The following is a 24,737-nucleotide window of genomic DNA, read 5'->3' on the forward strand; positions in this document are numbered from 1 at the left end:
AGAGGGGGAGTCAGCAGCTGGCAGAGTGGGGTCGCACAGGAAAAAGTGGCTGGACAGACCCAGGTGTGCAGGTGGTGGTTGGCAGATCCCAGGTGTGGGGTGGCAACGGGTGGACCCAGTGAGGGGGCAAGGTGGCTGGCTGACCACAGTCACACATTCATGCGCAGATAAACCAGGCAAAAAAATGAGCAGTGAGACAGCCTGTGCAAACCAGGGCCCCAGCGCCAGGAATTAAAGCCTAAAAGCACTGACTGGAAAAACATTTGGGGGTTGAGGTGCTGAGAGAGGCTCCCAGGCTCACAGAGAGTTTGTTGGAGAGACCCATTGGGTCCTGGAGGGTGCACAGGCCCACACATCTGGGAACTAGCACCAGAAGGGCCGAATTTGCTTGTGGGAAGCAGCAGAGGGGACCGAAATCCAAGTGAGAGCAGAAAAAACACCACTGCCCCTCTCTGATCACACCCCCACATATAGCATCACAACCCAGCAATGTGGGTTGTCCCACCCTGGTGAACACCTAAGGCTCCACCCCTCATACGTAACAAGCCACCCCTCATACGTAACAAGCGCAAACAGACCAAAACATTATGGCTTAAGAAGAACATCTCAAAGCCCCAGAGCCAATACTTCTAAGCATCCAAGAGATAGCCAAACTATCAGATGCACAGTTCAAACCACCGGTGATCAGGATGGTCACAGAACTGACTGATTTTAGCCACAAATTAGATGAACAAATGAAGGCTACACTAAGTGAAATGAAGGGAAATGCACAGGGAACCAATAGTGATGGGAAGGAAACTGGGACTCAAATCAATGGAGTGGACCAGAAGGAAGAAAGAAACATCCCACCAGAACAGAATGAAGAAACAAGATTTCAAAAAAAAATGAGGAGAGGCTTAGGAACCTCCAGGACATCTTTAAATGTTCCAACATCCAAATTAAAGGGGTACCAGAAGGGGAAGAGGAAGAGCAACAAGTGGAAAACTTATTTGAACAAATAATAAAGGAGAACTTCCCCAATCTGGCAAAGAAAATAGACTTCCAGGAAGTCCAGGAAGCTCAAGAGAGTCCCAAAGAAGTTGGACCCAAGAAGGAACACACCAAGGCACATCATAAGCACATTAGCCAAGATAAAAATGAAGGGGAAAATCCTAGAAGCAGCAAGAGATAAGGGGACAGTTCCCTACAAAGGAGTTTCCATCAGAATGTCAGCTGATTTCTCAAAAAAGACCTTACAGGCTAGAAGGGGCTGGAAAGAAGTATTCCAAGTCATGAAATCCAAAGACCTACATCCAAGATTGCTCTCTCCAGCAAAGCTTTTATTTAGAATGGAAGGGCAGATGAAGTGCTCCTCAGAGATAAGATAAGGTCAAGTTGAAGGAATTCATCATCACCAAGCCCTTATTATATGAAATGTTAAAGGGACTTATCTAAGAGAAAGAAGATCAAAAATACAAACTGTGAAAGTGTTAGGGTGGGCAGGGATAGGAGGAAGCCCGGGCTGGACTACAAGTCAAGATGGCCGACGAACAGCTGGCAATCAGAGAGCCGAAAGGGTGGACTTTGCCAAGATGGACATCCTCACAGTAACCTGAGTCTGAGGAAGAGACCACCAATGCTGTTTTGCTGCTTTGTTCAGAGGGCACCAATCCCCAGCTCCCATGGGGAGCCAACGAAATAAAACCCCACGACATTCCGTGCTTGGGTGCGACTTCCCCAGCCTCACTCTGTAGACCAGGGAACCTCGGCCAGGTGCACAAACCCCAATAAAGCTCTTTATTGCTTGACTTTGTGGCTGATTGGCATTTTCTCCTCGGCGGAGCCTGAGAAAAACCCTTCATAAAGGACAGCAAACTCACAGTTATTAACAACCATACCTAAAACAAAAGCAAACTAAGTGGACAGCTAGATCAGGAGCGGAACCATAGAAATGGAAATCATATGGAGGGTTAGCAATAGGGGAGTGGGAGGAGGAGAAGGAGGGAGAAGGTACAGAGAATAAGTAGCATAGATGGTAGGTAGAAAATAGACAGGGGGAAGGGCAAGTATAGTATGGGAAATATAGAATCTAAAGAACTTGAGACGTGTGGTCATAAACTAAANTAGAATGGAAGGGCAGATGAAGTGCTCCTCAGAGATAAGATAAGGTCAAGTTGAAGGAATTCATCATCACCAAGCCCTTATTATATGAAATGTTAAAGGGACTTATCTAAGAGAAAGAAGATAAAAAATATAAACTGTGAAAGTGTTAGGGTGGGCAGGGATAGGAGGAAGCCCCGGCTGGACTACAAGTCAAGATGGCCGATGAACAGCTGGCAATCAGAGAGCCGGAAGGGTGGACTTTGCCAAGATGGACATCCTCACAGTAACCTGAGTCTGAGGAAGAGACCACCAATGCTGTTTTGCAGCTTTGTTCAGAGGGCACCATTCCCCAGCTCCCATGGGGAGCCAACGAAATAAAACCCCACGACATTCCCTGCTTGGGTGCGACTTCCCCAGCCTCACTCTGTGGACCGGGGAACCTCGGCCAGGTGCACAAACCCCAATAAAGCTCTTTATTGCTTGACTTTGTGGCTGATTGGCATTTTCTCCTCGGTGGAGCCTGAGAAAAACCCTTCATAAAGGACAGCAAACTCACAGTTATTAACAACCATACCTAAAACAAAAGCAAACTAAGTGGACAGCTAGATCAGGAGTGGAACCATAGAAATGAAGATCACATGGAGGGTTAGCAACAGGGGAGTGGGAGGAGGAGAAGGAGGGAGAAGGTACAGAGAATAAGTAGCATAAATGGTAGGTAGAAAATAGACAGGGGGAAGGGCAAGTATAGTATGGGAAATATAGAATCTAAAGAACTTGTGACACATGGACATAAACTAAAGGAGGGGAATGGTGGGGGAGGGGGTGTGCAGGGTGGAGGGGAATAAAGGGGGGGAATGGGACAACTGTAATGGCATAATCGATAAAATATTTTTAAAAAAGAAGATCAAAACTATGAACAATAAAATGGCAATAAATACATATCTATCAACAATTGAATCTAAAAAAACAAACTAAGCAAACAAGAACAACAGAGAGAATCATGGATACAGAGAGTGTTTTGATGGTTGCCAGATGGGAGGGGTGTGGGGAGAATGGGTGAAGAATTGAGGGGATTAAGATGTACAAACAGGTGGTTATGGAATAGCCATGGGGGTGTAAAGTACAGGATAAGAAATGGAGTAGCTAAAGAACCTATGCATGACCCATGGACATGAACAATGGTGTGGGAATTGCCAGAGGGATTGGAGTGGGCTGGGTAGAGGAAGGTACAGGGAGGAAAATCAGGACAAACATAATAGCAAAATCAATAAAATATAACTTAAAAAAAGATTTAGCCACACATGAAGACAAACACACTTACATATAAAGTTGCTGGTTGGCTAAAGAGATGGTAAGGTAATTATATTAGGGGTCAAACAGCTTAAGCTTATTCACTCATCATCATTAGACATCTAATCACATAGCCACTCTGGTTTCTAAAGAGCCCTATATCCAAATCACCAAGATCTTAAAAACATATCAAGACTATAGAAAAATGTCTGTCCTATTACTTTCACTCTCACTGATTTTCTCTTTATTATCAGTTAAATCCATCTTACAACAAAATTATGTTAAGTGTCAGAATGTCTTCCTGGATTTTAAAAGCATCATTTAATCTCCTGAGCTATGGTGAGGGTGTCAGACCTGAGATACCTACACTTTAATAAAATTTAATGCCAATGAAATAGATTGGACTGTCTCTACTTTTTAAATCTGCGAAGACCTATATTTTCTAAAGCCAGAACTAAAATTTTCACAGGATCCTTGGAATATTAAAAAACAAAAAAGTTTTCACAGCAAAATCAGAGAGAAAGGTACACAATTCTCAACATACTGGTAGCACACTTTGTTTTCTCACTCCTGTTTTATTTTTTTTTAAATTTTTTTCACTCCTGTTTTAAAGTCTAACGCCATTCGCTAGAGTAAGCTCACAAATGTTGTTAACCATCACCAGTAAGGCCTCGCTCGAAACTCAGCAAACAAAACACTGATGCTGAGAAAACACCTCTAGGAAGCACTGTGTGTGCATAGGCATGTTCTCAGCCTCCGCATTGTTCATCCAGTAAATCTGTACTGAGAACTTAAACTCCAGACCTGTGTTAGGCACTGGGAGTTAAAAACCAAGAGAGAGACATGTTGGTGCTTGTGGTCTAACAGGACCATATTTAGGCTACATGTAAAACGGTAGATGAAGAATACTACTGGTGATTGATATTGGACATTTTGTCAGTTAACCCAGTAACTCCTAGCTTACTACAGGGTTGCATCGTGAAAGTACATTTGTAGGTTGTAATAACATCAACATCCAGGTACAATAACATACTGTAGTTTTGCAAATTATTACATTGGTGGAAACGGCAAAGTGTGTAAGGGAGATCTCTATTATTTCTTACATCTGCAGGTAAAGACATAATTATGTCAACAAAAAAATACATTTTGAGCCTTTAACTTAGATACAAAAGCAACTTTTCATGAACTGCCACAAACAGCAGTTGGTGTCTAAGATCAGCCCATGGTATTTTTATTTAACTTATAACACTCTCAGAATTAAATACAAACCTAAATGGCTCAGGTCCTCATTCTATTTAGTAGGATGACAGCAGCAGTTTCCTATTTAGTCACTCTATTCATGTCTCCAAACTCATAATTTAATTAAAATTTGGTTCTATCATCTCTTAAATTAAAATCTCAATAGTTTCCAAACCCTACATACAAAGCTTCTCAAGATGTGGCTCCTGCCTACCTTTCTAAACTTTAATGCCTGGTACTGGGCCCAAGATATGATTTCTCTCTCATTTCCAAACTTTGCACAGCTGTTTTCTCTGCCTGGAATGCCTTCCCCACTATTCACCTGGCAAATGCCTGCTTGTTCTTTGCTTTTCATGACTCCTGTCTTCTCTTCTCAAAGGCCTTCCCATCCCTTGAGATGGCCTTCCTAGCAGAGCAAGGCCCTCCTTCCCCATCTGCCTGCTCTTAGAGGCCCTTATCCATGCTTTAGCAATGTACTAGGGGGACTCATGTCTCACCCGTTTTAAAACTCTGGAAGCCCGTTTTAAAACACACTAGCAGCCATATTTCCTTTTGTATCCTGAGCACCATCCATAGTACCTAGCATTTGGAAAGCACTCCAGTGTTTGAGTCCATGAGCCTAAATTGCAAGTGGTAGGCTATTTCTCTGACAGAAGTCAGTCAGCAAAAAAGAAAGAAGAAGAAATATTGGTTTTATTTTTATAAAAGAAGAGTTGGAAAATAGTGTATGGAACAATTACTAAAAAAGGTTGCTTGGGAGGCTGTCATGCATATAATGTATAAAAAGAACAGTAAAGAAAACACATCTTCCATACTACTCAATTGAGAAATTATTCTCAAGTGTTAAGTTATAGCAAACCGCAAAGGGAAAGTAAGCCGAGGCAATGGTAGTCACATTATTTCCTAACATTCTACCCAGCAGAGGTTACTGTATGTATATTAATATAGATGTAACTGCAGGTATGGAAGAAATGAGACAGATTTAGATGTGTTGAGATAAAATCATCCATAAGCTACATTAAGTGGGAAAAAGCGGGTATAGAACAATCAGCTCTCATTTGTATAAAAAAAAAAGAGGAGAAATGGGAGATAAAAACCTATAAGCTTCAAGAACCAAAAAATTTCTGTAATAGTTCTAGTGAACTCCTAGAGGTAGTAAATAAGGTTTTGAGGTAAGAGGGAAATTTCACTGAATATTTCCTTTTAGCAATAATTTTTACTATGAGCATGTATCTTGCTTTCATTTTTTAAAACCAGTAATAAAAAAAGTAGCCCTAGGTAAGAATGCTTGAAATACTCAGCTTGTGTCACATTCAGAACTCATCCACAAGCTTGAGGACATCTAAGCCCCAGGAAGAGGCCAAACAAACATGCTCAAGTCAGCAGCCAGCACTGACTGTGGCCTGAGAGCAAGCCACCCACAGCAGACTGAAATGACTGGCACTACCGCCATCTGCCAGCCACCACAGGTGAGGCCTTCAGTTAGAACTGCCTGCCGAAGCCCAGTCAACTCCCAGGACTACTCCTGAGAAAATAGGAAATTGTTGTTTAAAGCCACAGGAAAAAATATAAAGCTAGTTAGGATTTCTGTCTTAAAATGTCAGCTTGACCTCATGCATTGATTTCTATTCTGTCCTGGTAGCCCACTGAAATAACATTAAAAAAAAATTAGCCCTGGCTGGTGTAGCTCAGTGTATTGAGCTCGGGCCTGCGAACCACATGATTGCGGTTCGATTCCCAGTCACGGCACACACCTGGGTTGCAGGCTGGTTCCCGGCAGGGGACTCATGAGAGGCAACCATACATAGATGTTTCCTTCTCTCCTTCCCTTCCCCTCTGAAGATAAATAAATAAAATCTTTAAAAAAATGTAAGGCAAAAACCCAAAGAGCAAGAAAACAGTAAAGAAAAAACCCACAAAGCAAAGAGAACTGAAGAAATGCCAAGGAAAACAGAGGAGAAATAGCTGCAGAATTTGGAAACTGGAAAAGAGATTGCATAACTTTTAGCAGGCCTAAGAAATCAGGGACAGCTAATGGTATTTTTTTAGAGAAAACCAAGCAAAAAAGACTCAGTGGAAGGCAAGGGTGAGACCTCGGCTTCTAAACTAGAGTATTAAGTACAAATCTACTAATAGCCCTGGCTGGGGTGGCTCAGTGGGTTGAGTACTAGCCTGTGAACCCAAAGGTCGTCAGTTCAATCCCTGGTCAGGGCACGTGCCTGGGTCGCAGACTAGGTCCCCAACTGGGGGCATGTGAGGGGCAACTGATTGTTGTGTCTCTGGCACATTGATGTTCCTCTTTCCCTCTTTCTCCCCACCTTCCCCTCTTTCTAAAAATAAAAATAAATTTGAAAAAAAAATCTACTAATAATAAGTGGAGCCCTAACCAGAGCAGTCAATTGTGAGTAGAATAAATGTATTTTTACATTTACCTTCTAATCACATTTCATAGTAAACTATTGGAGGCCATGCTTATGACAAAATGAGGGTATAAACCCAGAAATTGGAAGGCACAGGACAGAAGAAATGAGGAGGCCAAATTGTGAGGGCAGGTAAGCAGTAGGCCTGCAAGCAGCCAGTTCAAATAGGAACAGGACCACAGGTGCCTCTAGAACACAGGCATCTAGGAAAAAGAGGGAACCGATACGCTATCTGATTTGTGTGCACATTTGACAAAGCTACCAACAGACATGAGACAGACCCAGTGGAAAAATGAAGGACTGCTACACAAAAATTTACAAATGTGGAGAAAAGGTGAAGCAGTTATTAAGTTCTATAAAAACAAAATGTTGTAAAAGAATGAAAATTTAATCAGATGCTACATAGAAAGTGATATTTTAGGCACTCATTTAATGATGCAAATTCAACTTTTAAAAAGCACATATCTAAATCAATTTCTTAGAAATTTTTATATGATGGGGAAACTTTAAATCTACAATTCCAACATTATCCTAAGTATCTGATTCTTAATCTAAAAATTATTTAAAATGTGCCATAGCATACTGTAAACAAAGATAATATATATAAATATACATATTGTGAATCATGTCAGGAAAACCAAGTACCCTAACTAATTCTATATGAAAACCCAATTACCTAGGAACAAATAAAGCAATGTAAATGTGAAAGTTTCTTTGTAAATTATACCTGGTTGAATCAATCTACATATTTATAAAAGTTTCTTTACTACAATTTGCTAAGAAAATTTTCAAATATATGGGATGACTGTTAAACACGTACTTTTTAAAACCACCATTGCAGACTAATTGCTATTTAAGACTCTAATAAAAATGAATAGCTTTTTACCTGGGAAAATTTAAAAAAGAAGCTGGATCAAAATGTAATAAATATAGGATGTTATGAATTTAAATAACAAAATAAAAATAAACATGCAAAATATATTAGCTGCATTATCAGAACAGAATGTTTTCCTTAACTTACCTGCCAGATAGAGGGCAAATGATATGAATCTATGGTAGCGAATGAGGAACTGAAGTTGCTCTTCTCTTTGAACAAATGTAGCAAAATAATCAGCTACAGTCTCTCCATAGAAAAAGTAGTTTACACAAAGTAGAAAGTACCTGTAATTTAAAAACAATGAATTTTTAAAATATTTGGTGCTTTTTCCCCCCTCAAATACTATAAAACTATACACTTTGATGATGGTACAAAGATCAAAACCAAATTCAGAAGATTGGTTCAGGATATATTTCACCAAATGCTTTTCACTTAATTTAAAAATTATCTGTCAACAAGAGTTTACTGAGTATGGTTCATACCATTACTTAGCTCAAAATCTAATGCCAGAAACAGATAATTAAGAAACAGACTTCCAGCCAAGATGGAGGCCTAGGTAGACACACTGTGCTTCCTCAAACAACCAAAATAAGGACAACAATTCAGAAACAAAGTAACAACCAAAACTGAAAGAAAATAAAACTGTTTGGAAGTCCCACAACCGAGGAGTTAAAATAGACACATTCATCCAGACTGGCAGGCGGGGCGGAGTCTGGTGGCTGAGCAGAGAAGGGCTGAGGCACAGGAAGCAGTGACAGTGGGTGCACAAGGCACTCCGGGCGTGCAAGGCGGCACCTGAAGACCCTGGGCACCCAGGTGGTGGCTGACAGACCCAGGGCATAGGGTGGCAATGGGAAGACCCAGTGAGGCGGCGACTGAGAAGCCGGGCACCATGCGCAAGGTGGCTGGCTGATGGGCAGTGGTCCCACATTTTCACACAGATAACTGGGGAGTGAGACAGATTGCACAACTCAGGGTCCTTGTGCGGGGAAATAAAGCCTCAAAACACTGACTGAAAACACTTTTGGGGATTGAGGCGCAGGGAGAGACTCCCACCCTCACAAGAAAGTCTGTTGGAGAAACCGACAGAATCCTAGAATGCACACAAGCCCACCCACACGGGAATCAGCACCAGAAAGGCCCAGTTCACTTAAGGGAAGCAGTGGAAGGGACTGAGGTGCAACAGAGAGCAGAGCAAAGTGCCATTTTTTCCCCCTTGGACCCCACCCCCACATACAGAGTCACAACCCAGCAACTAGGGTTGCCCCACCCTGGTGAAAACCTAAGGCTCCACCCCTCATACATAACAGGTGTGAACAGACCAAAACATTATGGCTCAAGCAGAAAAACAGCTCAAAGCCCCAGAGCCAATACTTCTAAGCAACAAAGAGATAGCCAACCTATCAGATACACAGTTCAAAATACTGGAGATCAGGATGCTCACAGAACTGGTTGATTTTAGTCACAAATTAGATGAACAAATGAAGGCTACACTAAATGAAATGAAGGGAAATGCACAGGGAACCAATAGTGATGGGAAGGAAACTGGGACTCAAATCAATGGAGTGGACCAGAAGGAAGAAAGAAACATCCCACCAGAACAGAATGAAGAAACAAGATTTCAAAAAAAAAAAAAAAATGAGGAGAGGCTTAGGAACCTCCAGGACATCTTTAAATGTTCCAACATCCAAATTAAAGGGGTACCAGAAGGGGAAGAAGAAGAAGAACAAGTGGAAAACTTATTTGAACAAATAAAAAAGGAGAACTTCCCCAGTCTGGCAAAGAAAATAGACTTCCAGGAAGTCCAGGAAGCTCAGAGAGTCCCAAAGAAGTTGGACCCAAGAAGGAACACACCAAGGCATATCATAAGCACATTAGCCAAGATAAAAATGAAGGGGAGAATGCTAGAAGCAGCAAGAGATAAAGAGACAGTCACCTACAAAGGAGTTTCCATCAGACTGTCAGCTGATTTCTCAAAAGAGACCTTACAGGCTAGAAGGGGCTGGAAAGAAGTATTCCAAGTCATGAAATCCAAAGACCTACATCCAAGATTGCTCTCTCCAGCAAAGCTTTCATTTAGAATGGAAGGACAGATAAAGTGCTCCTCAGATAAGATCAAATTCAAGGAGTTCATCATCACCAAGCTCTTATTATATGAAAGGTTAAAGGGACTTATCTAAGAAAAAGAAGATGAAGAATATGACCAGTAAAATGACAGCAAACTCATAATTACTAATAACCAAACCTAAAATAAAAACAAACTAAGGAGACAACTAGAATAGGAACAGAACCACAGAAATGGAGATCACATGCAGGGTTAGCAACAGGGGAGTGGGAGGAGGAGAGGGGAGGAAAAGGTACAGAGAGTAAGTAGCATAGATGGCAGGCAGAAAATAGGGGGAGGGCAAGAATAGTGTGGGAAATGTAGAAGCTAAAGAACTTAAGACACATGGACATGAACTAAAGGGGGGGAATGTGGGAGGGAGAGGGTGTGCAGGGTGGAGGGGAATGAAGTGGGGGAATGGGACAACTGTAATGGCATAATCAATAAAATATATTTAAAAAGACACAGTATGGAAAATATTTTCTCTCACTCTCTGAACTACTCACTGCTCTAGTGCCTCCTCATAGTAGAGATCCTAAGCCAATTCCCACCTGTCCTGCACATATTAGCATCTTTCTCCTCTCCTCAGTGCTCCAGATGGACTCCCTCCTCCAAGTGCTGCCTTATCTTTCCCCCAGGGAAAGGTTGAACCCACGAGATCTTGTTGATGGGAGTGTGCGTGAGCCAGGAAAAAAGGCTGAGAAACACGGCCCTTGAGTTCCTAGGTGCGTATCCTTTGAAGGGCAGAGTCCTAGGTGGCCAGGAGAGCAGAAGAGGAAATGATGGCTTCCCTCGAATCTCATGGCTAATAGAATCAGATCCCACTGTTCTCAAAGGAAAGAGTATTTTTATTTGTATCAGCTGTGCTTCCATTTTCCTGTTCTCCCACATTGGAAACTATCTCTGACTCCTCTGTAAGGCTGTCTGGGCCTACTCTAGCCTACCAATGCAACTTCTTGCCCTCTATTGCCTAATAAATACCTTCTGCTCAGGAGGGCCAGGAATATCTCACCAAGTGGGGCACATGCCTCCTCAGTCCCACGCCTAGAGTGGGATGAGTGCTGCTTCCCCGGTCAGAACACTCCTCTATCAAAAGCCTGCTTTTACTTCAAGTGACAGGGTCTCTCTCATCTTCTCCATGAAGCCTTCAACAATCACTGGAGCCTATCCTGACCTACCCTCTTCCCCTACATTTACAATCAGTCCTGAATGGTTTCACAATTATTCTCCAACTACTTAATCTACCTAACATTTCCCATATACTTTTCCATTCATGAAAATCAGCTATTACCAAAAATCAAGAAACTATTTTTGACTATTCTGAACAATAAAGGTGATACATTTGTTTTAAAAAAACACTGGTCCTTCTGGCTGACACCAATCAAGGAACTATATTCAAAGGCATGGCTAATTAGGTTAATCATGAACTGTCATATTATCATGTTTCCCGGTCAAGGTCTTGATAACTAAGGATTGTCCCTGAAAAGTATGCAAAAGATATAAAACTTTAAATACTAAAACCATTACGTATTTTATTTTACTAATTTTTACATGCATTTGTGCATATATAATATGTCATGGGCGGGTAACTCGGCCAGCGCTGTTTACAAGGGCGCCTCTACACTGCCCCCATCAGAGCCCGCGTCTGCCGCATTCCCATCTACTCTCACGTCACATGTCACGGGGCCAGGGGCCTGGAGAGGAGACCAAACCAGGCAACAGCGTTGGGGTCACCTCTCCTTCCACCGCTCCCCACCCCACCCTGGGTCTATGAGAGCTGTGGAGAGGGTGGATCCAACTGCAAGAGGAAGAAGTCCAAACATTCAGCTTGGACTTCCTCCTCCTGAATAAACCACTGATCATTCAAAAGATAAACAAAAACACTGCCTTGGCCAGTGTGGCACAGTTCCCTGGGTGTCATCCCGACAACCTAAGAGTTGCTGGTTTGATTCCCAGTCAGGGCACATGGCTGGGGTGTAGTTGGGGGTGTGTGGGAGGCAACCAATGGATTTTTCTCTCATATCAATGTTTCCCTCCCTTTCTCTATCCCTCCCTTGACCCCTCTCTAAAATCAATAAGCATGTCCTAGGATGGGGATAAACTAAAAAACAACTATTTTTATATCTCATCTTTCATTCTTTGTAGAGATACCTAATTTTGGGTGTGGTTTCATGTCAACTGAGGGAGGGAAGCAAAACATCACACAATTGTAACATTTTACAAAATTAAACTTTTGCTAAAATTTTAATGACGAAGGATATAAAATGTGTCCAATATAAGGGGATTTTTTTTTTTTACTGGACAGAAACGATGTATATATTCAAAATAAATTAGCTACCTCTGTAAAAAGTGAAAGATGAGATTTAAAAATAGTTGTGTTGGAATCGAGAGTTGAAAGTGATTTTCTGCTTTTCAAAATTCAGTTGCATTTTTTAATTTATCTTTCTCCAACATCAATCTATAAGGTCAACTACATGAACACTGTTTGATCAGAATGGCGCTCTTATAAACTTTAGGAAAGAGTCAGATTTCATATCTGAAAGTTTTAAGTTACTTACCAGCTTAGTGTTCTAAACCACGGTAGGTCATAAGAATGATAGACTCTGTAACCAATAGTGATAATTTCATGGAAGCACTTCACTTGGATGCCTAGAACCTGAAGACAAGAGAAGGCACTGACATACATTCTTTAAAGCTTACATTTGCGCTTAACTGTTTAGTAGGTAGCTGGTTGTGTGTTTTTAGCCTATCCATTTTTGATTATTCTAAATGTCTGTAGCAAAAATTCAATAGTCAATGTCCCTAAACCCAAGTGATGCCTCACAGGGGTAAGCAAAACAAGTTTTGTTGAAAGACTCTCCTGGGGCCGGATGTGCGGGGTGGTTTCAGGGTTGAGGGGTGTCATCTGGTTGGTCACAGGTAACTAGACTTTATCACTCATCACAACTTTGTTTCTTAGGGTTGTCCATCTCAAGATAGACAATCTTTCTGTCCATTTTGTTTCCTGAGCTACTTGAGGAAAATAATAGTATGTGAAAGTTTGCTTGATTATATTCACGTTGAACCATACACCCTGGAATACTTGCCGAGGATAAAGGTACTGTCAGGAAAAATGGTTGACACACTTACCCAGTCACCCAGGGGGTTGGCATGGTCGTTTCACTCTTCCAGCTGTGCTGACCCTCCCACAGCCAGCCACACACATCTCTGATCACCAGGCATTGCTACCCTGGCACATTATGAGCAGCTTTGTACATCTGCAGCCACTCTGGGCAATCGATCACATGAACTGTGCCGTTCTATTTGCACAGTTTTAAATATACACACCTAGTAAATCAGTTTATACTTATGAGTCCCTTTTTTGATGGTCTATTTAGTAATCCTCCAAACTGCTGCATCCACCAATCTGGGTAAAGGTAGTCCTGAGGATGTAGCAGCATACACAATGCTTGGCTTAAATCAATTCCAAGACTCAGGGTAATTCCAAGACTTACCACTTAAATGGTAAGTGGAAGGCTTATTCTCGTGAACTAAGATTAAATCTTTGTGAATATAGCAGACTCTTAACAATTAACTCTTTTAAACTTTTAAGAGTATGCCAAGGGGCTTTTTGAATAATCCTGGAGCTAAGAATGGGTTTTATATCTTTTAAGAGTTAAAAACAAACAAACAGACCCTGGATGGTGTGGCTTAGTGTATTGAGTGCCAGCCTGTGAACAAAAGGGTCACCAGTTTGATTCCCAGTCAGGGCACATGGCTGGGTTGTGGGTCAGGTGGCCAGTACAGAGCATGCGAGAGGCAACCACACACTGATGTTTCCCCTCTTTCTCCCTCCCTCCCCCTCTCTGTAAAAATAAATATTTTTAAAATTGAAAAAATTTTTAAGCAAAAAAATCAAAGATTATGTGACAGAGACATATGTACCTTTTTTTTGGTCTTTCTTGTATGTAGTTTCTTAAAGCGTAAAATATTAGTATCTGATCCTTTACAGAGCAAGTTTACCAAATTCTGCCCAAGGACATACTTTGGGATTTCTTATATTATCCCCACAAATTAGCATCCTCAAACCTACTGCTCAGAACACTTCCCCCACTATACCTACTACATGTTCAATCACATACATAAAAAAGTCATTGTGTCCCATCAGCCACATGATGAGAAATTATACCAAACTACTGTAAATAGTTCTTGTAAGGAAAAAGCCATAAATGTGTTATAAAGACAAGAGGAAACTGATAAGAGAAAATTTAAATACTGCCCTTCAAATAAACTTTGTACGTAACACCAAAATCATTTTTAAACAAAAATAATCACAGACTTTAGATGTTAAGATAAAATAGCAAAGTCATGCCATTTATAGAAACAAGGACTATTAAAATATCAAACACACGGCCCTGGCTGGTGTCGCTCACTGGATTGAGCACCAGCCTCCAAACCAAAGGGTCATTGGTTCAATTCCTAGTCAGGGCACATGCCTGGGTTGAAGGCCAGGTCCCTAGTTAGGGGAGTGTGTGCATGAGAGGCAACCACACATTGGAGTTTCTCTCCTTCTCTTTTTCCCTCCCTTTCTGTCTGTCTAAAAATAAAATAAATAACATTTTTAAAAGTACTTATTTTCACTTTGGGGGAATCTATTCAAAGAAAATTATACTGCATATGAAAAGGCTTTACATTCCAATATGTTTAGGATAGTGTTAGTCACAATAAAGAAACACCAGAACACAACCTGAATGTCTAAAAACAACACAATGGTTTAAATAACTTATGAGGGCTCCATTCCGCGGAGTACATTAATGTACTAAAGCGGATGGTTGTAAAAACTGTAGAGTAACACAAAATATTTGATAAGACACAGTTTACAAAGCAGGACCCAAAATTTTAGTCATACTATGACTACAACCATGGTCATATCTAAAACACAAAAGAAAAAAGGGTTAAAAGAGGCATATCAAATGGCAGTGTTAATTGGGTTTTTGTGGTTAATCATTGGGTTGGGGTGATTTTTAAAAATTATCTACTTTCTGAAGTAAGTTTAATATACTTTTATACTATTGCAATGGGAAAAATTTAAATATACTATTAAAAAGTAATTTATATAATACATATTAAAATAATTATTATAGGAATTTCTAAGAAGGTGTGGGGGAGGGACTCCTACAATATCTTCTCTATCTGCACATCTACTTTAAATCAAAATATGCTTTAATAATTCCATCATTTAGAAAGTGTGACTGATTCCAAGCTGTGAATGCAATAATCAAAGTGCTGTAAATAGAAGTCTGAAGGTAAAAAGCTCACTTTAAGGAACATGAGTATGAGTTCCATCTTAAAATAGTAGTTATCATTTCCTAGAAATAAGTTTTTAATAACCTTGTCTTGAATTAGTCATTTTTAAGTGCTGATATTACTAGCAAAGGCAAGCTAGATACAATGTATATGACTCAAAATATAAATGACCTAGTTAGGGATAGGAATGTAAATAAGATTTTAAAACACAGAAAAGTAATATCAACAGCATGTATGTCTGTAGGTATATGCCTCCATATTCCCTTAAAATAATATCATAAATATAGCACACGTATGTATGCAGGTATAGGTATGTGCAGACACGTGTGTGTATGTGTGTTCCATAAACCTCAATCAGAGCCATAACAGTTCAAATCTTTAATATTCTTATAGATGCTTCGATACTCTTACATTCTTCTCTGATTAAGTTCAAAGAAATAACTTGTGTAACAAAATAGCATTTTCCTTTCATAGTAGAAAAAAATCTACAAAAACCCCAAGTGCTTTAGGTATGCTTATGATTCTCTTTTAAAAAATTAGAATCCAAACATGCAGGGATGTCTTTAAAGGTGTTTTGAGTTTTGTCATAAAAGAGTAGTTAAAAATTAGCCTCTATGTACAAATTCTGGCCCTGGCTACCACACCAGACAATTTAGCTGGAAGACAATGTCACTGATCCACAGGGAGCCGCCGAGTCAGTCCGAGTCAGGGGATCAAGGATGTGGGTGTTTTGTAGTATCTTGATCAAAGTGATCTTCTAAAGGAGAATCAAAATTCAAATAATCCACAATATTTTCAATGGCTCCTCAATACTTTACTATTAAATCCCAAGCTTCTCATGTAGCATTGCAAGGTCCTCCAGAATCTGATGCCTAATTATTCTTCCAGGTTCGAAGGCCCTGTGCTCTAGGAAAAGGGCATCATCTGCCTCCTCCGGGCACACCTCGCTGTTAGGACCTTTGCCCACAGCAGGCACTCACTCCACCCTGATAGGGCCTCAAGGTCCAATCAAAGGTCCCTTCATACACAAAGCCTTATGAGCTGTCCACCATCATCTAACCCCTTCTTCCCCAGGCTCTATCTACCACTCACAGGGCACTGAGATGTGCTTTGCACACACTCACTCTTTAAATGCCTCTGTCTGGGCCAGTGGCAGTCATTCCGCATAGCCCTCAGTGGGCCCAGACTGAGAAGACTGGCAGCTGGGGCCCTTCCCTCCTGGCACACGTGCTCCGTGCTCACTCCACCTACCTGACTTTCAGACTCAGTGTCTTCTGCCCTCACATTAACTCAGCCCTACCCATTATTCACCTTTCTTTGTTTAAAAAAAAAAAAACACCTCTTTAAGATGTCATCAACTTAAAAGAACACAAAGAAAAATTTCTTATTTTTGTGACCTTGATATTCCCAAGGAATTACAAAGTTAGCGACAGGACAAAAAGAAAAGTGAAAAGGCTTTGTGGTGCTTAGAAGAGCTACTTTAAGTGGTTTCAGGGTTTGACAGAATTTTTTTCTAATTGTGTCTATTTTTAGTTCAAAATGTATTCTTTTGTAGACTAAAAGGAAAACCCTGTCATACAGCCCACAGCTTAGTGCTCTGAATAGGACTGAGCGTGGTGGGGGGAGGGGGTTAGCCAGGTGAAATAGGTAAACAGACTTCTAAGTGGGCAAGAGCAGCCAGGAAACAGGAAGGCGAGTACATAAAAGGAGGCTAAACAAATGGAGAAGAGACGGAGAAACAGAAATAATAAAGAAGGGACACACTCTGCATATTCCTGACAGCAGGCTCTCACTGTTCATGGCTCAACACACTGAGCACCCGGTAATGAATCTATTGGACAGATGCATTTCTCCTTCCACTCCTACCACTTTGGGTTTCAGATGCTTCATGCTGCTTCAGGTATCAAGGCTTTTGCACACAGGAGTCCTCCACTGTGACCCTCCTTCCCCCAAGTTCCCTCTGTCACCACGCTGTCTGTCTTCAGACCACAGTGCACATGCTGGGCTCATGTCTCTGAGAAGTCTCCCAGCTCACCCTCTGCTCTCATTGAATCCTATTTTTTTTTAAATTAAATACTCAAAGCAATTTGTGATTATATGTCTGGTCAATTGTGTATAATGTAGATAATGAGCGACACAGACAGCTGCATTTTTCTCAGCACCACTGTACCACACCCCAGAACAAGCACAATGCCTGGCACAGCGCAGGCATCCTAGAAGCATCTGCAAAATGAATGAATTAAAAGCTTAAAATACTTGTTTGGCTTTAAGACTTGTTGGGCTTCCCATACATGACAAAATCCCCAACTCCCAAAATAGCCTCTGCTAGCCTCTGTGGTTCATCCCTAGATACCGTCCACGTGTACAACGAGCAGATCCCTAAACAGACCACATGTTCTCACTCCCCCTCGGCCTTGCCCAGGATGCCCCTCCCCAGACGGCCTTCCCCTGCCCAGTCCCTCCTTCAGCACTTGGCTTTGGCATCACCTCTCCTGAAAGTCTTCCTTCACCTTTGTCTCTGGTTGTTTTAGGCACTTTTTACTGTGCTCTCCCAACAAGTTCTATCATGAGACTTAACTCATTTACTTGCTATCCTATTGATTTATAAGGTTGGTTGTATGCCTCTGCCATTTGAGTTCCTTGAAGTTAGGGACCTAGCTAACAGTCACATATGTTGAAGTCATATATGTGTTAATCTTATGCTTTGCACAATGTCTGACAAAGAGACATTAACTTGATCACTGCTAAATGTGAACACATTCGATGGACATTTTTCAAACAGACAAAATTAGCCCAGTTCATTTCATGAACTAGATAGAAGATGCTTAAAGGAACTAAATTGGCTGTTACCAAGTCTTAAACTACTTTCTTTTTCATGACATGCTCAAATTACTTCAATATCAATGCTGAAAAACAAAGCAAGAGATACTTAGGGCAAGGTAAAACACTTACAAGAAGCATCAGCATAAAAGATCCCATATAGATGATCAGGAAAAACAATGAAATCATAGTTAGAGTAAGAATGCCACGAATCCACCAGTTTTTCCACCTGCAAAGAAAATGTTTATAAAGTCAGCACTTTATGTGTTCTTAAAGTATTTTTGTGTGTGTGGTTTCAGTATCGAGTTGCTAGACCTAAGGATTCCCCCAATTATACTTTAAGACCCTTACTTCACCTTATAACAAAAAACAAAACCCAACCAACCAAAGAGCATTTGTTCACTGAGCATGTCAACTCACTGAGAGCTAAATTAGATATCAAAATTATGTTAGTCAAAGGAAAAAAAACTGATTTTTGTTTATTCTGAATAAGGATGAATCATGAGGCTAGGCGGTGAGGTGGTCAGTGTGGATACGTTTCCTGCCATGGCCAATCAGAAGGGAAGAAAGAGTAGGATGCAAAAGCCCTCCATAAAGATGGCCAATCATTTGGGGCACCAGATGATTTTAAGGCGGTACAGACAGAAAGCATGACCTTCCAATGAGAAGTGAAGAACGGCTGATACAGAACCGAGACTGGAGAACAGAGGGATTTCTGTGAGGTGAAGAAGGCGCTCAGAGGTCAGCCCCAAAGGACAAGGCCAGATTGAAAGCCACTTCCTCTATTGCTCGGTGTGCTGTCTGCCTTCCTTGATTAGAGACAGCAGTAAAAAAGTATTTTTTTATTGTTGTTCAAGTACAGTTGCCTCCATTTTCCCTTCACCACTCCCTCCCACCCCAGCCATCCCCACCTCCCACCTTCAATTCTACCTCCCTTTGGCTTTGTTCCTGGGTCCTTTATAGTTAGTTGTTCCTGACAACCCTTCCCCTCCCCTCCCCTCCCTCCCCGCATTGTCCCCTCCCATCTCCCCTCTGGTCACTCAGTTTGTTCTTAATTTCAATGTCTTCGGTTTTATTTTGTTTGCTTGTTTGTTTTGTTGATTAGGTTTATCCTTGGATCTTTTCTTGTTCCTTAGAGCAGAGCAACCCTGTTGGTACACCCAACTAGTTCCTGGCCAGCTGAGAACAGATCTCCCCCAATCCCTGGGCAGGGCCTGGGGTGCCCAACTGCTTCTTGACCCCTAAGAGCCTCTCATGTCAATGCCCAGTGTACCTTACAAACACTGTCACTCTTTATGAGGCCATGTCATGAAAAACGTCACCAGCAGCTGCTGAATGAAACATTTAAAATGATTCTAATAACACCTCTATATGGATGGTGATTTCTGACTGTAAAATTGCTGCCTCTCTGCTTTTATTCATTCTAAATGCATTTTATATTACACTTACAATGAACTTTTTCTTTAAGATTTTTCTGATTTCTATTAATTGTAATGATAGCATTTAAATTAGTTACAAAAGATCTGTATTTGCCTTTTTAAATATAACATATATGCACAATATTTAAGCAAGGCTGTTATTCTCCTTCCCATGAAATGAATATTTGCCAATTTCCTCTATTTATCAAATATCAACACAGTCCAGATACTTTTTAAATATCCCTTTTATCAGGTCGTTTCTGCGCTCAAGATCTAAAATGCCAACATTAAGTCGAAATTCTTTTATCACACTTCCAAAGTTTTTGAAGAGGTTGTCAAATTGTACTTAACCAACTTTATTTCCCTCTATTGTTTAACAAACTCTGCAGAGTCGTAAATTTCTCACAGACTATAAGCTTTGGGGCTAAACTGAACTGGGCTGAACTGAAACGAATGTAGAGTCAAAAATTCTCTGGCTGAAAGGTTCTATTTAGTTTTATAGATAGAACTCTCTATGGATTAATGAATGGATTAGGAAACTGGGCTAGGTCACAGATCTGATCAGAGGTAAATAAAGGACCATAAACCAGTCCCCTGGTAATAATCCTGATCTGCCTGCACAAAATCCAGACGTGTCTGAGCCCTCTTTATAACTCATCCTCAGACTATCGAGGATGTATCAAGAACCTCTTCTAGTCCAGAGGACACTGCATGTCAGAAATCAGCCCCTAGGTAGATGTTGCCAATGTCCGAGTCTACCTCTCTCAGATGCCTGGCTTTGACCTTCAGAGAATGGTCACTGTGAATCAGCCACTGAGAATCAGAGATCTTAAACAGGGAATCTACTCTCTTCATATCACCCAAAATTCCATAATAACTGAAAACAGGGAATCTAGAGGAACATATTGTGCCTGGTTGTCTTTTATATGAATATTTGCCCTCTGAGAAAAATTCCCTTCCCCCAGTAAGATCAGACTTACTTCTCTTATTTAACTGACTCCCCAAAAATACCTACTACAAAGTTAGACACATACCTAAACATAACATATGTATCCACTGATACAGTAACCAAAAGTCACCTTTCAGGAGAGAAGCACTGAATTTAACACATGATATAAAAAAATAAAATAAAATCATTGTTACTAAAAATCAGAGTCTGATTCTGAATTTAAAATTCTCAATTTCCTTTACCCAACTCCCATGATCACATTACAGAAAGCCTCAATTTTTATTCCAAGTCATCGCCTCACAGACTGTTTCTAGAAAAAGGAACTTAGAATTAGTAGAGGAGAATTTCATTCAAGTTTTATGTCTCCAGGAGCTACCTGAGCCAGAAATGATATATCCGAAAAGTATATAATTAAGCAATATCCTTAAAAAGTGATTATCAAAGTGGTTACACACATTGTTCAAATCAATCTGGATATGTACAATGACTTACTGTTACTACCACTATTAACTAGTTTCTATTTCAAAAGTAACGACAAGTTAAAACAAACAAACAAGCAAAAAACAAAAACAAAAACAAAAACACCCTCCCCCCCCACCCCCGAGTGCCCAAAGCATCAAGAGGCATCAAGAACCCAGGCTGGCACAGTTCACCTGAGCCGAGAACTGTGACACAGAGGCCTATGCATATTTGCCCTAAAAAATAAACAAGAGTTCAGTGGACCATCTGGCAAATACAGGGAGGTCTGAGAATGTCTATCCACCAGCCTTGGAGAAGGTGGACAGGAAGTCTGCAGGTTCCCAGAAAAGAAGGAAGATGGCACATGCAGTATAAGAGCGCCAGTAAGGCTATGTACCTGGATATTTCCTTGGTGTCTCAGCCTCAAACTAGTATCATTTTGTGCCAGATAATTCTTTGTTGTGAGGAGCTGTTCTGTGCACTGCAGGGTGTTTAGCATCCTCCCTGGCCTCTACCCACTAGATGCTAGGAGTAATGTCTCTCATTATGACAACCAAAAATGGTCTCCAGACATTGCCAAGTGTCTACTGGGGAGGTGGGGACAAAATCCGGGGTGCTCCTGGTTGAAAACTTCTAAACTAGACTGTGGCTAAAAGGTGCACTAAAGAATAAAGTCAGACTTTAAATGGCTAATGAATATTCATACACACATGTCAAGAAACAGATTGGGAGAACTTGTCAAATGACTGAAAACCTTTCGGGCCCCTTCTAATTTCCACAAGTTAAGCATTTTTGACATTATATATTAAAACTTCAAAAGTGAGCTTAAATCTTCAACAAGAATTTCACTTTTAAGATTTTATCCTAAGGAAATAATTACAGATGCTAAATAAAAGCCATCTATAAAGAAAAATGTCTAATGCAGAGTTGTTTTTGATTGTGAGAATTTAGAAATCAGCTAAATACTCAGCAACAGCTGGCTGGTTGAGTAAATTGAACTATAGTTATACAAAGGAATATATCATGCAGCCATTCAAAATATTTAAATATACTTAAAGGTATTTATTCCTAATATGACAGAATGATAATAAAAATAGAAAGGCAGGGAATGGCACAATGCTACTTTATACCGCGCCCCCCCCCTCCAAATACATACAAGAAAAAATGTTTCAGAGTGAACACCACGGCATTTTAAATATAAACATTTTGGTGAGAGGATTATAGGGGTTTTCTCCTACAATTTACGAACATTTCTCATGTAATTAGTAATTTTAATTACTATATTTACTCATGCATCTATAACTCCTACATCACTGCAAGGCAGATTATTTGAGGTAATAAAGAGCCTAAAATGAATAAGATATACATTTTGAAACATTCGTGTAGTCTTTATAGTGAATTTTCACGAGAAGATTGAAAGCAGTCACGTACCATCGATTGTTAAATTTTAAAAACAAATTCTTTTATAAGTAGAGCACAATGCCTACGTTCAGAATGTGGTTCTATTGCTTAATAGCTATATAACCCTTGATATATAAATTTTCTGTGCCTTGCTTTTTTCATTTTTAAAGTATGTATGTAATGTATCTGTGTTTACAGGGTTGCACAGAGTTGCTGTGAGAATAAGTTAGTCTATACATGCACAGGGCTTGGAGCAGTGCACAGCACAGAGCATATGCTCAATAAAGGTCAGTTGCTATTATTTGCTATTGTTACTTTACATGGGGAAAGGAAGGCTTCAGAAAGAGCCTGACTGCCCCTAAGAAGATGAGTAGATTGAAAAACTGTAGTACATTTACCCAGTAGAATACTATGTAACAGAAAAAAGGAATTCCTTTGTGACAGCATGGATGGAACTGGGGAACATTATGCTAAGTGAAATAAGCCAGTTGGTGAAAGACAAATACCAAATTGTTGGGAACCACCCTGCCTGGTTTCAGAAGCTGTAACCCTCTGCCCCCATGGCTAAGGCTGAGTGAGTGACCTTTGGCCCATAAGCCACTAAGGAGACAAAGCTTATCTCCCTGGCAGGAGCACCCCTTCTGCTCCTTTTACTTCATCCGTAACTGGCCCCCAATGCTTGATCTGTTAGCCAATGACGGGTAAGATTCCCCAAGGGGGAAATGACCTAAGACAGGCATGATCACGTGGAGGTCCCAGGGAAGGACTTGGGGGCTACAGCAAAAGGGGGTGATGGACTCTGGCCCCTCGGCTTTGACATGGCCTGAGTCCACATTCTGTCTGCAGGAAGTCTCCTAATCTCTTGGCTGCCTTACTTCCCCTGCCTGACTTAAGCCTGAAACAATGACAGAGGGCTGTGCAGCCCTGTGCTGGAAAGGGTGGGTTCCCTAAGGTGATCAGGCCTAAGAAAGAATGCATAAACTCCTATGAAACCTGCTTTGCTAAGAATGCTCTCAATGAAATGATAAGGGTCCAAGCAGGAAATGAGTTTGTTTCCCAAAGATTTGTAGCCCTTTAGCTAACAGACCCTGACTCAGAATAAGCCCTAGTAGTTCTTTGTATGCTATCTAATGTTTGATCCTTACTACCTAACAATCATTAATGAACTTTACCTGTCTTCCTGTGCAAACTGAAACCCAATAAAAACCTGTCAAGGCAAGGGTCAGCACGCTCTCCCCTTGAGCCGTGATGTCCCTTTTCCTCCACAGGACTCGGTAGTCTGTGTAAATTTGTCTCGTATCTCATCCATAACACTGCAGGCACTGTGGGCCGGTGTCCATGTCACCACATGACCTCACTTACAACAGAAATCTAGTGAGGAAAATATAAACAAAGGCATAGAATCATGTACTAGACTGACAGCGATAAGAGGGAAGAAGGGAGATAGGACTGTTTGAATGTAGGAGAAGGGATTAATCAAAAAACTTATATGAAGAACCCATGGAGAGGGACAATGGTGTGGGGGTGGACTATCGAAGTTGGGGGTGGGCTGTGCGGGGTGGGTGAAGAGGGAAAAATTTGGAACAATTGTAACAGCATAAATAACAAAACATTATTAAAAACACAATTGCATTAAAAATGAATTATTATTAAGGGAACATAGGAATCCAGTATTATTCTAATGTAAAATACATAACTAATTTTCACATCTGAGATAGACCTGATAAGATTTTAATGCAAAGATACAGTTGTCAATTAGGTCATGAAAACAACTGGGATCAAGATTATTAAAATAATCATGCTTTTAATAACAGACACAAAATATGTTCTATTGGTTAAAAAACTGAAAAGTTTGCATTGAAGCAATTAATTCTAATATGGTTATCTCCTAGAAATTAAAAATAAAAAACTCATATTACATTCAGTAGATATGATTAACCCATTCTTTTTGTTATGACTCAAGAGTAGTAAAACCAGTTTAGCAAGTTACATCCAACATATTTTGTTCAATAACAGAATAATATCAAACAGAAAAGAAATGAAGGGACATCACATAGTAATGGCAAGAATTTCTTCATAACATTTTTGCAGCAATTCATACATACATTTGTGGACTTCCAGTTGAGATGGTGACATAGATAAACACAGTTTGCCTCCTCATACAAACACATCAAGATTACAAGTAAAGTAAGAACAACCATCACTCAGAACCATCAGAAATTGAGATGAATGGAAGTTCAACTATGGAATTAAAGATACCACATACATCTAGACTGGTAGGAGGGGTGAAGAGGCAGAACAGGCTTTTATCCACCCATGTGTAGTGGATAAAAATTTGGGAGGGATGTCTCAGGAACAAGGAGTACCAGCCACACACAAGGTCTCCCAGCCC

At 40.5% G+C, this 24,737-nt stretch overlaps 1 protein-coding gene across 3 annotated transcripts in view; it reads right to left on the bottom strand.

The window, feature by feature from the left end:
- The window catches only part of CDS1 (CDP-diacylglycerol synthase 1), a 69,452-nt gene that overhangs the window by 23,704 nt on the left and 21,011 nt on the right, over positions 1 to 24,737 (bottom strand). For 2 of the 3 annotated variants that reach the window (XM_037030881.1, XM_037030894.1), the window contains exons 3-5: positions 18,251 to 18,347; positions 12,571 to 12,668; positions 8,053 to 8,192 (exon numbers count right to left, since the gene is read on the bottom strand). In XM_037030881.1, coding sequence (XP_036886776.1) covers positions 8,053 to 8,192; positions 12,571 to 12,668; positions 18,251 to 18,347 — 335 coding nt within the window. The remainder of the gene's footprint in view (positions 1 to 8,052; positions 8,193 to 12,570; positions 12,669 to 18,250; positions 18,348 to 24,737) is intronic. The other variant, XM_037030885.1, reaches the window with a different exon arrangement.

Source organism: Sturnira hondurensis, unplaced genomic scaffold (assembly GCF_014824575.4).
Source record: "Sturnira hondurensis isolate 20B ecotype Veracruz unplaced genomic scaffold, ASM1482457v3 Scaffold0001721, whole genome shotgun sequence".
Classification (NCBI taxonomy): domain Eukaryota; kingdom Metazoa; phylum Chordata; class Mammalia; order Chiroptera; family Phyllostomidae; genus Sturnira; species Sturnira hondurensis.